Consider the following 16432-nt stretch of genomic DNA (forward strand, 5'->3'; position numbering starts at 1 on the left):
GACCGCATGGGCGATCATCTTTCAGCTGCAACTAGTTATTTAACCCAACTGGTGCAACGAGCTGCTTCTCATTTATTAAGCAACCAGGTGGAAAGACACATCTGGTAGAGAAGATGTTAGTCTGTGTGAGAAGGGTTAGATCATCGGCGTCAAGCGGAGAAAACATCTAAGGAGACGCAGAAACGACTAAAACTGGGTTCAGAACTGTCCAACTGGTCTGATGAGTCCAGATGGACCCTGGTCCAGAGTGATGGTGCGTCAGGGTAAGAAGAGAGGCAGATGAAGTGATGCACCCATCATGCCTAGCGTCTACTGTACAAGCCTGTGGGGGCAGGGCTATGATCTGATGATTAAATGTTTATTATTCAAATATTCAGATTTTTTTTATCTTTGACTCAAATCCATAATTTCTGCATTTAGTTTTCTTGTTTTTTACTCTTTTACTCTTCTGTTTTGATCTTATAATTAATGAATTTGCTGCTCTGGGACCAAAATGTCTGCACTGAGAAACAATGAAGGCATTTTCTATTCTACTCTATTCTACTCTATTCTATTCTGGCCCGGCCAGCCCCACGCTTCCATAGGAAGTCCTCTGTAGATGAAACGGGATGAGTCTGGCAGGCCAGGCCAATTATTTTCTATATTTGAACAAAAACTGCATTGGTGCTTTTAAAAATGTCCAAGAGTTTCTAGATTTGTATTTCTTAAGTTGTTTTCCTCTAAATTGAGTACAAGATTATTTATTTATTTGTTTGTTTGTTTATTTGTTTGTTTATTCTTACAATTTGCTTGTTAATGTCTTAATAGGGTAAACGTTAATCCGGTGGTTTGCTTCAGTCTTCGTTTAAACTCAAAAACTCAAAAACAGAAATGATTCCTTTATTTTCTCTCATGTCAGAAGACATAAACACGTTTAAACACGTGCGTGTAATGTGCATCATGAGGTTTAGCAGAGGATCTGCGTTGATTCTCGCTGCTCAACAATCTGTAGTCGTTGTTGGATTCTCCGTGCACATTCAGTGGGCGACGCATCTGGATTGCAGTCAGGCCGATCAAGCCCACACGCTCCGACAGGGGCGGCGTTAGGCCCGGCTACTTGGGCTGAAGCCCCGGATGTTTTATGAAAAGCCCCGGATCTAAATCGTGGAAGTAACATGCAGTACCAAAGTCCAACAGAGAGGGCGCAGCTGGCAGTAGTTTGTATACAGCCTGTCTGAGCCTCCACCACTGAAGAAGAAGCCCTTCAGCAGCCGGCTTCTTCTACACTCTCTGTCTGAAACGCATGAGTGAAGATGGACATAAGGACGATTTTTTAGACCAAAAGTACGGCGACAGAACCCCAGCTTTGATGAGACTGGTGTTGACTCAGGTTTGTGAGTCTTATTAGAAAATATTTGTTGTGCTGCTGGTTTGCCTAAAGTTAGCTTACTATCAGGTAAAGTTGTTGGAGAAAGAAAGGGAATATTTACTATCATCTCACACTAAACACTAACAGGAACAATACTCTGCCCTGAATATGCTTCATATGTAGCTTCAGATTAAAAATTATGTGGTACAAGACATATATATATGATGTTGACTAGTGTGTGTGCGCGCGTGTGTTAAGCCCCGGATTTCTTCAGTCCTAAATCCGCCACTGCGCTCTGAGTCGATGAAGCTATGCTGTTGTACGCTGTGCCGGATGAAGTGCAGCATTGTCCCGGGCTTCCCGGGAAAAGATGCTGCCGTGATGTTTTTAACTGGTTCATACATGCATCCTGCAGCAGACATGGAAGTGCTCCTGCATCGCCCCAGCCTGCGTCTTTATCGTTCCCTGTGGGACGACCCCGTGTCCACAGATCTGAGTTCATTTGTGGCTTCTTACTTGTGTAACGAAGTGTCAGGCTTCCGTTTGAGGCAGAGCGGGAAGGTGCTGCGTGACGTGGCGTTGGTTTGTAAAGCGCTCGGTGATCCGTGCGCCTGCATCGATCAGGTTCTAGTGTCGCCTGAGAGCTCAGGGCTTCCACACATCCCAACATCTCAACCTTTTGTCTTTTCACACTAAACCTCCCGATTCCTCCGTGTCTCCACGGTTTTATTCACGTTTGCTGAAACACAAACTGAACAGACTTGTGGTTTTTACAGGGAAATGGTGAGTGTTTAGTCTTTGGTTGCTGTAAAAGAGCAACGCTGTGGAGGTTTGAGGACACTTGTTAATCTGCTCCTCTCCATAAGGCTTATGTACATAATCCATCACATGGACTTTCTTTAACATGTGATATTTAAGGTGTATGGTTGTGCTGCATGCAGGAAATTAATGAATAATTCAAAATTCAGATGAAATCATTCAAAAAGAAACATCAACATTATAAAGTAACCGGGTTAATAGCACAGGAAGCTCTGAGGATGTTTGCAGTCGGCAAACGAGACGGTCAGCAAGGTAACGAGAAACCTTTCCTGTGTTTTATAAAGAACCAGAAATGGAATTAGAAACTAGACGCAGTACGATCGCACCGAAGATGTTTCTTCTTTCTTTAAAGTGGTGGAAACGTCCCTTCCCAGTGGTGCAGCGGACTCTTCCGAGTGCGGGGCCTGCAGCGGGCCGAGTGCGGGGCCTGCAGCGGGCCGAGTGCGGGGCCTGCAGCGGGCCGAGTGCGGGGCCTGCAGCGGGCCGAGTGCGGGGCCTGCAGCGGGCCGAGTGCGGGGCCTGCAGCGGGCCGAGTGCGGGTCCTGCAGCGGGCCGAATGCGGGTCCAACATCCTGACACAAGATTTCACCAGCAGAAAATCCCCATTGGGCTCATTAGCTCCTCTAGTGTTTGGATCTGGAATTGCATCCACCTATAACCTGATTGTCAAAAGACAGATGAGTGACAGAGAAGGGCACTTCAGGAGGCCAATCGGATTTCAGCAATGCCCCTGTGACCCCGCCCCTAGAACTGCCAATGCTCCAGCTTCGACCCTTGTTGGATACAGGCTTCAGCTCTAGCTCACGTTAACAATGATTCACTTTGAGGTTGTTTTCAACACGAGCGATCACACGGTGGTGCAGTCGGTGACCCTGAGGGCCAGGTTCGAATCCCGTGTGGAGTTGGCGTGTTCCCCGCATGCAGGTGTATTTTCTCCAGGCGCTCCGGTTACCTCTCACAGACCAAAAACAAAAAAACAAATTCAGTTTTACGCCTTCTGAAGCCCCCCAAGGCACTTTACAACACAACCAGCCATTCACCCATTCACACCCTCGTGGTGATGGGCTGCATTGTAGCTACAGCTGCTCTGGGGCGCACTGACGGAGGCTAGTGTGCCGTACACAGACACCACCGGTCCCTCCGACCACCACCAGCAGGCGAGGGGGTTAAGTGTCTTGCCCAAGGACACAACGGCAGAGGACTGAACCTGCAACCTTCCGATTACGGGGCGAGCATTTAACTCCTGTAACTGCGTCGCTGCAGACGAATCACCAGAGTGCATAAGCATAAACATTCTCCTGTTTGTGTTTCGTTTTATTTGCCTTTTGCATCTTTGAGCTTCAGAAGAACAGTTCTACAAACGAATCCCAACGCAAACACCAGACGGGCTAAAGCGGGACTTCAGACCGCGTGGGGCTTCCTGGCAGCGCACAAATGTGTGAATGATGGTCGTTTTCACCAAACTCATGCAAATAAACTTCAAACACAAACGAATTCAAAAGTTTACAAACTCAGGAGGGAAACTTGGCTCTGATTGTTGGGTTAGGGTTAGCGACCCAAACTTTCACCAGTAGCTTTACTTTTACTCTAGGAATTACTCTGATTACAAACGGGACTCCAACTTAAATCTGATTATTTTTCTCTTTCCATCTCGTCGCAGACTCCCGAGAATGAGCCAGCAACAAGACAAAGACGTGGACCAAAGACGCCGCTGCTCAGAGGACAATCCTAAAACCCGGAACCGCTCTCAGCACCAGCCCAGAACTCTCAGCCACGAGCCAGACATTTCACGTTTACCTCAACCCACCACACCAGAAGACTCCCCACTAACCACGGAGACGTCCCACGCAGACTCTGCTGCAGACCGTCCCCAGTCCTGCCACAGCTTGTGTCCCCAGCTGCCCCTCCTGTCACAGGGGAGAGCGGGAGGACGGCTGGGAGTGTCCTTCTGCTTCTCACGCAGAGGGCCCAGGCTGGAGCCTTCTGCCTCCGTCTTCTCTGACCTCGAGGAGGAGGAGAGGGAGAAGAGGGAACGGATGAGAGAGCGGGTACGGACAATGATGAGGGACATTGACGGGGAGATTGGGGAAAAGTCCAGCTCTGACTGTCTTTTACTGAAGGGCATGCTGCCTGTCTCAGGAGGAGGAGAGGAGCCGACGGGACAAATAAACATCATTCCTGAATATGTTCCTATTTCCACATCAGTCCCTGATCATCAGAGTCAAAACTTACAGCCGTCGCAGATGCAGGAGACACTGGACAACACACCAGAGGACAGAGGGACGGATGGACAGAGGAAGTGTTTTCCTGTGCTCGGGAGAGACGGCTCGGCACGACTGAGTTGGCCCGTCAGTCTGCTGAAGTTCACAACCTCTGAGCCGCGTATCTCCTTCAGCTGCAACCCGCTGCGTGTGGACATCCAGTCGCCAGAAAGACTCACCGAGGATCTGCAGGACTCACGACCAAATCCTCCGAGCTCACTCTCGGGTGCACCAGCTGTTCTTCCGCCAGACGCTCGTTCCTGCTCACAAAGACAAGCGAGACGCGAGCTGAGAACACGCAGACGGAGGAGACATGATGAGATTTTAAAGCGGGAGCAACACATCAGCAAGGAGACAGAAGCACATCTGCTCCTCAGGAACAAAAGCCCTCCATCATCTGAAACAAGGCCACAACAAGGAGGATGCACACTAACAGAGGCCAACGGTGAGAGGGCAGCTCCCCATCCGCCCCAGTCCGCTCCGAGTGACGGCTCTGACACAAACTCCCACAATCCTCTGGGAGGTAGATTAGAGGGTGCAGGAGGGATCGGGAAGAGAGCCATCACAACCCTGAGCTGTGAATCAGAGCCTGGCACGCAGGGGACGTGCATCAGCCCGTCCAGGTGTGAATGTGGGGGTGAGGCGATGTGTGCCAGAGCGCCACCACATGTGGGCGTCCCAAAAGTGGCACGCAAAAACAGGAGCACCATCTCAAAGAAGCAGGTGAAGAAGAAGAGAGCGAGGAAGGAAAGGGCCTCAAACAAGCGCCAATCAGCAAAGTGCAAAGTGAGGAGTGTTGTCTCAACCGTGTGCAGAGGAGACGCCAAAGGGAAATGGGGGGAGGAAAGGAGGAGAGGAGCAACATGGGTGCCTGGAGCAGGCAGAGACTGTCTCCCGGGGAGATGTGAGGCGGAGCCGGTGTCTGTCTCTGTCAGGAGGAGGAGGCCTCACAGGAGGCGCACCACTGAGTTCCAGTCACAGCCGGAACGCTCCGGCATCGACTCCCGGCTCAGCAGACACACGGCAGACAGAGATACGGGAGGGGGGAGGCAGCGAGACGGAGACGCAGAGACGTTTCCCTGGCGGTCTCACGTCTCCGCTCGCTCCTTCTCACCAGGATGCAACTCAAAGCTGTGGTGGGAAAGGGGTCACCATAGCAACCCCAGGAGTTTCATTGACTGCTGTTACCCTGACAACAGCTGTGGTAGCGGCCCAGCAAAAAAGAGAAAATTCCTCCACGGGGACAGGAAATTCATTCATGGTGAGGAGAACGGGGAAGTCTGGGAGAGGAGTGGGAGGAGAAGGGCTGGACGCGGCAGAGACAGAAGCCTGGCTTTAGACCCAGCACAGTGGGAGTGGCTGAGAGAGGGAGATGATGAGGAGAGCAGGTCAAGAGCAGGACGGGGGAGCAGAGCAGCAGAGTGGGATCATGTGGGAAGGTTTAGCCTCAGTCCCGGCAGCTGGGGCAAGAGGCTTGGGCGTCTGAGCGTGGACGAGGTGGACTGGGACAGGAGCAGCGTGGACAGATGGACGTGGGGCAGCAGTGACAGCTGGGAGGATCGGGGAACACACAGGTCAGGTGCTGACATCAGAGACAGCCCAGGCAGCGCGTGGAGATGTGCCAGCTCCAGATGCTCAAGTTCAAGACACGTCTCGAGCCCTGAGTGGTGGACGAGCCGGCGCCAGAGCATGCTGGGAGCACATGACAGTGGATGCTTCAGCCCACGCTCATGCAGCCCCTGCAGCACCAGCATGTCCGAGCTGAGCTGTGAGTGGAGCTCAGGAGTCTCTGTGGACAGGCTGGTCGTCAGCTCCTGCAGAGCACCCTCAACAGCTAGCCAAGACTCAGCAGAAACAGGAAAGCCCGGCAGCGCCGTGCCCACAGCCTCCGCCCGTTCCCACCATGTACTCTCTCCCTCTTCTCCCCGAAGATCAGAACTAAAAGTCTCAAGGCTCAACATTAGCCATTGTGACAGAAACGCATCACCGCTAAAGGAGTCAAGTTCACAGCTGGACCGCGTCCACGAACCTTCTGTTTGTGTCCCAACAAACCGCTCCGACTCATCTCCACCACAGAAACCAGCCAGGATGCTGCTGCTACCTCTCATAGGAAAATGTCCTGCCATCCAGAGGAAGGCCAGGAGAGACCAGGGGCTGCAGGAGAAGAGAGGGGGTGAAGCTAAGAGCCCTGGAGACAATCCTGGCACAACCGCTGACAGTCAGAAATGTCTCCGGAACGTTGCGGAGTCAAATCCCAGCAGGTCCCCGAATCTGTGCCGGACCCAGATTGGGACTGATGACAAACGGGCAGGTGGCGGGACCGCTGCACCCATCAGCTTTTCAGCTGAGGAAATGGACAAATACCGAGTCCTGCAGGAGCAGGCGAGGGAGCACATGCAGAAAGTCCTGGAGAGTGCAAACACACACACGAGCTACACACACAGCCCACACACACACCCTTCAGAGGAGCCGTACACACCTCACACTCCGCTAATGCACCCTGACCTGATGCAGAGGCACGTCCAGCACACGTTCCACGTCAGCGTCCCGCTGCAGCATGCCTCCCCCCAGGACAGCTTCACAGTGCCCATGGGAGTCCCCAGCCTCCCCCCTCTCCCTCCATCTCCCCCGCTGTCAAATCTTCACCCCATCATTTTACAACAAGCAGCTTTCTCCATCACCCCTCCATCCAGCTCATCTCCCACTCCTGCTCTCCACCCTCCCTCCCTTCCTCATCCTCTTCACCTCACCCCACTCTCCATCTCCTCACTCTTCCCCTCCATCCTCCTCTCCCATCACTCCATCCCTCTCCTCCCCCAGTCCCTGCATCCGTCCCTCCTCCCCCTGCAGCCTGTGGCCTCCCAGCCTTTCCTGGAGCGGCCGTGGCCTGTGAGGTTCCAGCAGAAGGCCGTATGATCCTCACAGCCCAGAGGTCCTCATCACTGACAGAAAACAGTCTCATTTATTTCCTTCTTGTGAAATTGGGGCCGTGTCGGTGTTCCTGCTGGGATCAGCTCCAACTCCTGTTCACATATGCCTTCCCAGTTGCTCCCACACGTTGATGTCGACTATTTTCAAAATGCTCCTTGGTTTAGCTTCTGCAGCGCTGCAGCCGACAGTGAGAAACAGACTTTGATCCTTTTGTTGTCATTCAGGAACAGAATAAAAGGGAAAGGTACATCTGCTATCCAAAGACCAGCCGGGACCGGTGTCGCTGCCTCGGAGCCGGGGACAGAGTGGCAGGACAAGGCCATACTCCTCCCTTCTCTCCATCTCATTCTTCTGTGTCGTGGTAGTTTCCAGTATTTCTGAAACAATTAGCTTCACGAACTATTTTCTACCATTTTCTTAATTTGACACGTATAAAACAAAGTTTTCCTTTGAAGCGTGGTTTTGTGTGTGCCTAACATGGAGTACATGGTTTCAAGTATTCAGCTGTGGGATGATTTGTACATTTATTATTCCCCGTTAAACGAACTTCGGTAATAAATGTTTTTTCACCACATTCTCCGTCTTTATGCATTTGTTTTCATCCAGGCTGGTGTGACACTTTTAGGGCAAACGCACATCCCCCGTTTTAAACAGGGCGGGTAATTGATGATTAATGAGGAAAACTCAGATTTAAGGAAATTCAGGAAAACAAAGTTGCAACAATCAGATGAAAAAGTTGAACTAAGACTTTCATGAAGAGGAAGAGAAAATAATCTTCAGTCTTTTTCCTTTAGAGCAGAAACAGAATCAAAACATTTGTTTCAGCAGCTTTACTGATCCAGCTTCCGCGGCGGTCACGTAACGTCACGTGACACGGGAGATAACGTCATATTTTATACGTATTAGTTTCAATATAAATATATAACGAGACTGTTACTGTTTAAATCGTGTATATGTTTATTAAATTAAAAATATAAGTGAGTTTCTACCCGCTAGCCACCGAAGCTGCAGCTACTAAGCTACTAACCAACCATAGATAACTTCTTTGGATCTAAAAAAACATTTTAATTTGTTTGACTTACTTTTAAACTTGAAATTTGCCCCCGAAGTAGCTGCCGGCTTCTGATCCGCCATCCTTTTGACAACACCGTGGTGTATTGTGGGTAATTTTTGACCAAGGCTAGGCTACCTCGCTCAGCTAGCTAAACGGCTAACAAACGGAGAACACACTCCTCGGTAGAACATGAACACTGGAACCGATTGGAACACGTCTTGGCGGCTCCTGATGACTTATCTCCTAGGCAACCAGGGCGGGGCCAAGACATCAAGGCAAGGTTCCTTGGGATTGAGAAACACCCAACATTTTTCTAAATAACGGACTCAAGTACCTCTGTCTGCGCATGTCTCAAGAGAAAAGTGTAAATTGTCCAAAGTTAATTCCAAAAGTTTCAAATGAACACCGTTCCTGACGCCATCTTTGTAGCTCTGGCACTAGGTCCATCCAACAGAGCGTGGCTAGACCGTTTGCTACGGTTGGTTTAGATTTCTTGTCATTCTGTACATACCACAATTTCACAAGCGCTCTAGCAGCAGCTCTCTTTTACACGTGAGGTGGTTCGTTTCTATTTTTCCCTGTTGTGACATCACAAACTGGGACATGTTCAAATGGCCTGTTTTATGTAAATAACTTAAAACCGAACACTGACAGAAAATGGATGGATGATTGTTTTCATGTTTGGAGGGTTTCTAGAGGCAGTAGAGACCCATGTGGCAGCACAAAAATATAAAAAAGGTTAGCTTTGCATGTGTCTCTTTTAAGAGTTAGCTTTTGGATTGAGCATGTCTTTAACTTGTCTTTAGGATAAGGGGTGATTACTAAAGCTTTAGTTTTGTCATGATTGGACTCAGCCATCAGGAGACAAAGCAATGTAAAGTTATGTGTCATCAGCAAAGATGATGACCACCAGGAGCCACTGCAGCCGTTTGTAAACATTCTGAACTTCTAAAAATAATTTGAATGAAAATAATATCTTTGAAATAAACAAAGTACAATTTTGCCTTCAAAAAGCACCAATTTTATGCGTTTCTTGTTATTTCGTCCGAAGCCACTCTTTCGTCCTAATTTCAAGCTGCAGCAGCAGAAAATGCAGCTGAAAAAAGAAATGAACCGTTTTGCATCATTCATAAAACAGATGACTTTCTTTCTTACATTTCTTGCCAAGGGTTATGGATGATGCTGAGTGTTGCTATGCATTCAAGCCTGGTAATAAAGCTTCCTGCCAAATAGCTGATAGCTGCAGCGGCCGGCGCTCGGGGATCTGAACGCAGCCGAGAACAGAACGGCATCCAGATGGCCTTCGGACTCAAACTACCCAGAGTGCTTTTAGAAATTGAATTGATTCATCCTCAGCGATAGTGGTGAACGCGGCCCTGCACATGCAGGGGGCTACAGCAGGAGGTGACATTAGCACAAACAAAAAGACAAGATACCAAATGTAAACACCCCATCCCGAGGTGCTGGCTGGATTCAGTAATTAGAGCAGAAAACTACCCTCTCCCGGGGACCCTTCGGTGTGTGTGTGTGAGAAACAGAGAATAACTATCTCTCTCCACAGGACAGGAGATCAAACGGACTGTTTGAAATATAGAGCAGCAGTAATTAGCAGCTGTTACAGCATCAGGCCTCTCCATCTTCACCTGCCTGCTGAGTTTGTCTCCATGATGCTGAACTTCCTGGTCCAACCGACAAGAATCACGGTCCAGCATCAACTCCACTAATTCTTTCTACTTATTTCTTTTGTTCATTTCAAACAATTAAAATATGAACTAATCAAATACTGAAAAAAGACACATTTGCCATAAACGAGCAGGAAGAGGTGTGCACACGTCCTTACCTGTGTAGGGGTGTGTGCACATGCATACCTGTGTAGGGGTGCGTGCACATGCATACCTGTGTAGGGGTGCGTGCACACGTCCTTACCTGTGTAGGGGTGCGTGCACACGTCCTTACCGGCGTAGGGGTGCGTGCACACGCCCTTACCTGTGTAGGGGTGCGTGCACATGCATACCTGTGTAGGGGTGCGTGCACACGTCCTTACCTGTGTAGGGGTGCGTGCACACGTCCTTACCGGCGTAGGGGTGCGTGCACACGCCCTTACCTGTGTAGGGGTGCGTGCACATGCATACCTGTGTAGGGGTGCGTGCACATGCATACCTGCACAGCACCTCGGAACAGCTGATTGCAGACGAACACATTAAAACGATCAGAAACACTGAAGAAGATCAAACCATCAGGAGTTAAACCTGCAGCAGATATCCTCACGGCACATGAAGCTCTAAGGTTGTTCAAAGAGCTTCAAAACATCTGAGGCTTGCCTTAAAGGAGCTTTTGAAAAATAAAATAAATTTATTAAAAGCTAATAAATCCACATCAGGGAAGACCTGCAACCTTCTCTTTACAACAAAACGTCTCATGGTCTCAGACACGAGGAAATTAGTCATCAGGATATCTCTACTTTCTGTCGGTGACTGATTAAACCATTACCTAATTCCAAGATCTGCCCCCTGGTGTGCTCATGTTTGCTGCTGCGTGCACCCCACCACCACCTCTACATCCTTGCTTGGAGACGGAGCTGATTTATGTTGTAGAGGAAGTCGTTTCCTCAATCAATGAGCTGGTGCTCAGTCAAACACATCAGCAGTCACAAAGAGCTCACTGCTCAGGCTGGATCTCTTTATTGGCACTGCGTTGGATTGTTGGACTGGAGGGGGGGGGGGGGAACACTATAAATGCCATTTTTCAGGAAAAGGGCCCCTTGTGGCGACTGAAGCAATCCATCGACCCCGAGCTACGAGGGATAAACGCCACACTTCTCCATCTCTTACTGTTCCTTTCTTCCTTTTCATGATGGAACTCCCACCTTTTCCTTTGATTCAAGTCAACTTCCCAGCTGTTCTGAGCTGTGCGGAGGAGGAGAACCGAGCCACCTCATTCCCGTCGTGCTGCAAAGGTCTCCCTTCTGCGGTGTTATTTTCATTATGACACGACTAAACAGTCCTTTTCCTCTCACAGCCACAGTCATTAAAAGTTTCCCCGAGTCTTTCTTGACACGCCGCTCGACTCCGGTGTGATCTTGTCTTTATGGCGCTTCTCCAGCATCACCAGAACAACGAAGTTCAAAAGGCGTGAGCTGCTCTGGAGCACAGTCCCATCAGCTGAAGAGTCTGGCGACCTGCTCAGGTGTCATTCTGCTCTCACCTCGTTAACTTACTGAAGGTGCGGCTCAAAGCCTAATCTGTCAGGAACCGCTGCTCGCTGCAAACCCTGGAGAGATAATTGCCTGTTTAGAGCTTTTACTTCTAACAGTTGTGTGGCTGCGTGTAAATCAGAGGCACATAAAGCAGCTTCACCCTGCAGAACACCTCATTCCTTTCCTTTCACCTCCTCTTTGCTCTGCTCTGACATTGCTATTTTATAGAAATACCAGCGTGAACCGTGTCCCACAATGGATTTACGGATTAGAGGTAGCAGGCTCGGTGATGTTCTTAAACCTGGCATGGACGCCCCCCAAGGACACGACACTCGGCACATTGCTTACGCTCGTCTGCTCAAACACAGACGTGTAATAAGGTAGACTTTAGGAGGCTGTAACAGTGAGATGTGATGCTCCGCTGTAAGACGTTATGGCTAATTCCCTGGTTATGTTATCTCTGAGAGACAGATGTTCCCACCAAAGATTACCATGCACACACACACACACACACACACACACACACACACACTGGGGAGGATGCAAGAACACATTGAGTGTCTAGACAATAGCAGCAGCAGCAGGACGGTCTAAAATAACCTTATTGACCCAAAAACTTCAGATCAATAATGAAGATGAGTTCTCTGTGAGCCAATTATGAGAAATAATGAGTTTCTGCAGAAGAAACTGAAGAAAGGCAACATTCCTCAGAGTTTTCCTAACAGGAGCTGGATTCACAGCAGAGACAAGGACGGTTAGATTCCCAGCTGATGACCATCGTTCCCATCATGCTGTTCATTCTGGTTGAAGGAAGAGAAACTGGGTTCCTTTCAGACGAGTCAAGTTTGCCCTCAGCTGAATTACTTCTGCCTCCTCTCCTCGCCCGTTTGTCTCCATGAAGCTCTCCTGCATCCGAGCAGAGGATCCATGATTCACCAACAGGTTCTCCTGAAAGCTCCAGCCGATTGTTTACAGACCTCGAAGTAAACGTGATTGTTTACAGACCTTGAAGTAAACATGATTGTTTACAGACCTGGAAGTAAACGTGATTGTTTATAGACATCTAAGTAAACGTGATTGTTTACAGACCTGGAAGTAAACGTGATTGTTTACAGACCTGGAAGTAAACGTGATTGTTTACAGACCTGGAAGTAAACGTGATTGTTTACAGACCTGGAAGTAAACGTGATTGTTTATAGACATCTAAGTAAACGTGATTGTTTACAGACCTGGAAGTAAACGTGATTGTTTACAGACCTGGAAGTAAACGTGATTGTTTACAGACCTGGAAGTAAACGTGATTGTTTATAGACCTCGAAGTAAACGTGATTGTTTACAGACCTCGAAGTAAACATGATTGTTTACAGACCTCGAAGTAAACGTGATTGTTTACAGACCTCGAAGTAAACGTGATTGTTTACAGACCTTGAAGTAAACGTGATTGTTTACAGACCTCGAAGTAAACGTGATTGTTTACAGACCTCGAAGTAAATGTGATTGTTTACAGACCTCGAAGTAAACGTGATTGCTTACAGACCTGGAAGTAAACGTGATTGTTATAGACCTGGAAGTAAACGTGATTGTTATAGACCTGGAAGTAAACGTGATTGTTATAGACCTGGAAGTAAACGTGATTGTTATAGACCTGGAAGTAAACGTGATTGTTTACAGACCTTGAAGTAAACGTGATTGTTTACAGACCTGGAAGTAAACGTGATTGTTTACAGACCTCGAAGTAAACGTGATTGTTTACAGACCTGGAAGTAAACGTGATTGTTTACAGACCTGGAAGTAAACGTGATTGTTTACAGACCTCGAAGTAAACGTGATTGTTTACAGACCTCGAAGTAAACGTGATTGTTTACAGACCTCGAAGTAAACGTGATTGTTTACAGACCTCGAAGTAAACGTGATTGCTTACAGACCTGGAAGTAAACGTGATTGTTACAGACCTGGAAGTAAACGTGATTGTTACAGACCTGGAAGTAAACGTGATTGTTTACAGACCTGGAAGTAAACGTGATTGTTACAGACCTGGAAGTAAACGTGATTGTTTACAGACCTGGAAGTAAACGTGATTGTTTACAGACCTCGAAGTAAACGTGATTGTTTACAGACCTCGAAGTAAACGTGATTGTTTACAGACCTCGAAGTAAACGTGATTGTTTACAGACCTCGAAGTAAACGTGATTGTTTACAGACCTCGAAGTAAACGTGATTGCTTACAGACCTGGAAGTAAACGTGATTGTTATAGACCTGGAAGTAAACGTGATTGTTTACAGACCTGGAAGTAAACGTGATTGTTATAGACCTGGAAGTAAACGTGATTGTTTACAGACCTCGAAGTAAACGTGATTGTTTACAGACCTCGAAGTAAACGTGATTGTTTACAGACCTCGAAGTAAACGTGATTGCTTACAGACCTGGAAGTAAACGTGATTGTTATAGACCTGGAAGTAAACGTGATTGTTTACAGACCTGGAAGTAAACGTGATTGTTTACAGACCTGGAAGTAAACGTGATTGTTATAGACCTGGAAGTAAACGTGATTGTTTACAGACCTTGAAGTAAACGTGATTGTTTACAGACCTCGAAGTAAACGTGATTGTTTACAGACCTCGAAGTAAACGTGATTGTTTACAGACCTGGAAGTAAACGTGATTGTTTACAGACCTGGAAGTAAACGTGATTGTTTACAGACCTTGAAGTAAACGTGATTGTTTACAGACCTCGAAGTAAACGTGATTGTTTACAGACCTTGAAGTAAACGTGATTGTTTACAGACCTGGAAGTAAACATGATTGTTTACAGACCTCGAAGTAAACGTGATTGTTTACAGACCTCGAAGTAAACGTGATTGTTTACAGACCTCGAAGTAAACGTGATTGTTTACAGACCTCGAAGTAAACGTGATTGTTTACAGACCTTGAAGTAAACATGATTGTTTACAGACCTCGAAGTAAACGTGATTGTTTACAGACCTGGAAGTAAACGTGATTGTTTACAGACCTCGAAGTAAACGTGATTGTTTACAGACCTCGAAGTAAACGTGATAGTTTACAGACCTCGAAGTAAACATGATTGTTTACAGACCTCGAAGTAAACGTGATTGTTTACAGACCTCGAAGTAAACATTACAGACCTTGAAGTAAACATGATTGTTTACAGACCTCGAAGTAAACGTGATTGTTTTTCAGACCTGGAAGTAAACATGATTGTTTACAGACCTGGAAGTAAACATGATTGTTTACAGACCTTGAAGTAAACATGATTGTTTACAGACCTGGAAGTAAACATGATTGTTTACAGACCTTGAAGTAAACATGATTGTTTACAGACCTCGAAGTAAACATGATTGTTTACAGACCTTGAAGTAAACATGAGTGCTGGAGGTGACTTCCAGGAGGCGTTTCCCACAAATGAACATGTGAACGTACATTAGAGCTCTTCTCGTCTCTGATCTCCCTCCTCCTGTCTCTGTTGAAACACTTTCAGCTTTAAGTCTCCGTATTCTGGTAATTTCCCCCTTAATCCCATCAGAGCAGCTCCTGCTTAACTCGCTAGTTAAGTCAACAAAACACACACACACACACATCTTGGAAATAAATGTAAATGGTGTGATGCAAGAACAACTAGGTGTGTGTGTGTGTGTGTGTGTGCGTGTGTGATGATTGGATTTCACTGATTATGGACCCAATGATTTTTTTATTTAAAAAGCTGCATTTTAAAGCTGTTAATCCAGGATTATTCACCCCTCCCCTCATCTCATTACCATCAATTATTAAAAAACAGAAACAGGCATGGACACACACACACACACACATTATGACTTGGTTTCCCTGGAGACTGAGCACATGCTACAGGGTCTCTACATTGACATTGCCTGTAGGTAAAGAGAAAAGGCCCGTTTAGGGTTACATGTCTGTCAGAAATAACTTCATAAATAAATCTGATCTTAAGTTGGAGACCTTGTTTAACCTTCATGAGTGTTGTTGCTGAGACTAGAGAGAGCTTCCTCCTCTGGTGACTGTTTGTCCTTCAGTTAAAATCTCCCACCTCTCTGTGACTACCCCCCCCCCCTCCCCCGCAGTCCCAAAGATGATGCACAGGTGAGACAAAGACCAAGGGTTGTGAGATCACCTGAGGCGCCGTGTCCACAGCAGCACACTCACACCAAGTCAGCTCAGAATAACCAGATGAGGCTGACCGCCAGTGTTCACCCCCCAGGAGTCATTAATCTCACGGTGCTGCAGACGCGCCGCGTAGACACATGCCACAACACACGCGCGCGCACACACACACACACACACACACACACACACACACACACACACACACACACACACACACACACACACACACACTAAAGCCCGTTTTAATTTTCAGAAAAAAAGGCAAATACTTCATGACAGAATGGCTGCAGGTTCCTCCAGCCTTGTGCTGCTGGTACACTGAAGACACGAGTATTTCTGTCTACAAATAAAACATCATGTCACATTAGGCTGTGATACACACACACACACACACACACACACACACACACACACACTCCCGGGTTGTGTTAATCAGATCAGACGATCTGAACCCCTCACATCCGGGTCGCTATCTGCAGCAGGATCTCTGATAACGTTCCCGTTTACCGGTTATGGAATTCTTCAAAGAGAGCCGTGCTGAGGCGGATGCTCGTGGTGTGTGGTTGTGTGTGGCAGAACGTAAGTGAATGGTTGTGTGTGGTGGTGCACGTCACATCATGCAAGTTTTCTTCTGCGACAGAAACATGCATCTGGAAGAGCCAAAGTAGCTTCACATGAACCGGGTCAGA

General features: G+C 47.6%; 1 protein-coding gene across 1 annotated transcript in view; it reads left to right on the plus strand.

Annotated features, from left to right (window-relative positions):
- Positions 1–7933, plus strand: part of LOC107379660 (G patch domain-containing protein 8) — a 63308-nt gene extending 55375 nt beyond the window's left edge. Inside the window, exon 5 of the mRNA XM_070551874.1 lies at positions 3828–7933. Within this exon, the coding sequence (XP_070407975.1) occupies positions 3828–7344 (3517 nt within the window). The 3' untranslated portion in view covers positions 7345–7933. The remainder of the gene's footprint in view (positions 1–3827) is intronic.
- The last annotated feature ends 8499 nt before the right edge of the window (positions 7934–16432 follow it).

The sequence above is a fragment of the Nothobranchius furzeri genome, chromosome 5, assembly GCF_043380555.1.
Source record: "Nothobranchius furzeri strain GRZ-AD chromosome 5, NfurGRZ-RIMD1, whole genome shotgun sequence".
Lineage (NCBI taxonomy): Eukaryota > Metazoa > Chordata > Actinopteri > Cyprinodontiformes > Nothobranchiidae > Nothobranchius > Nothobranchius furzeri.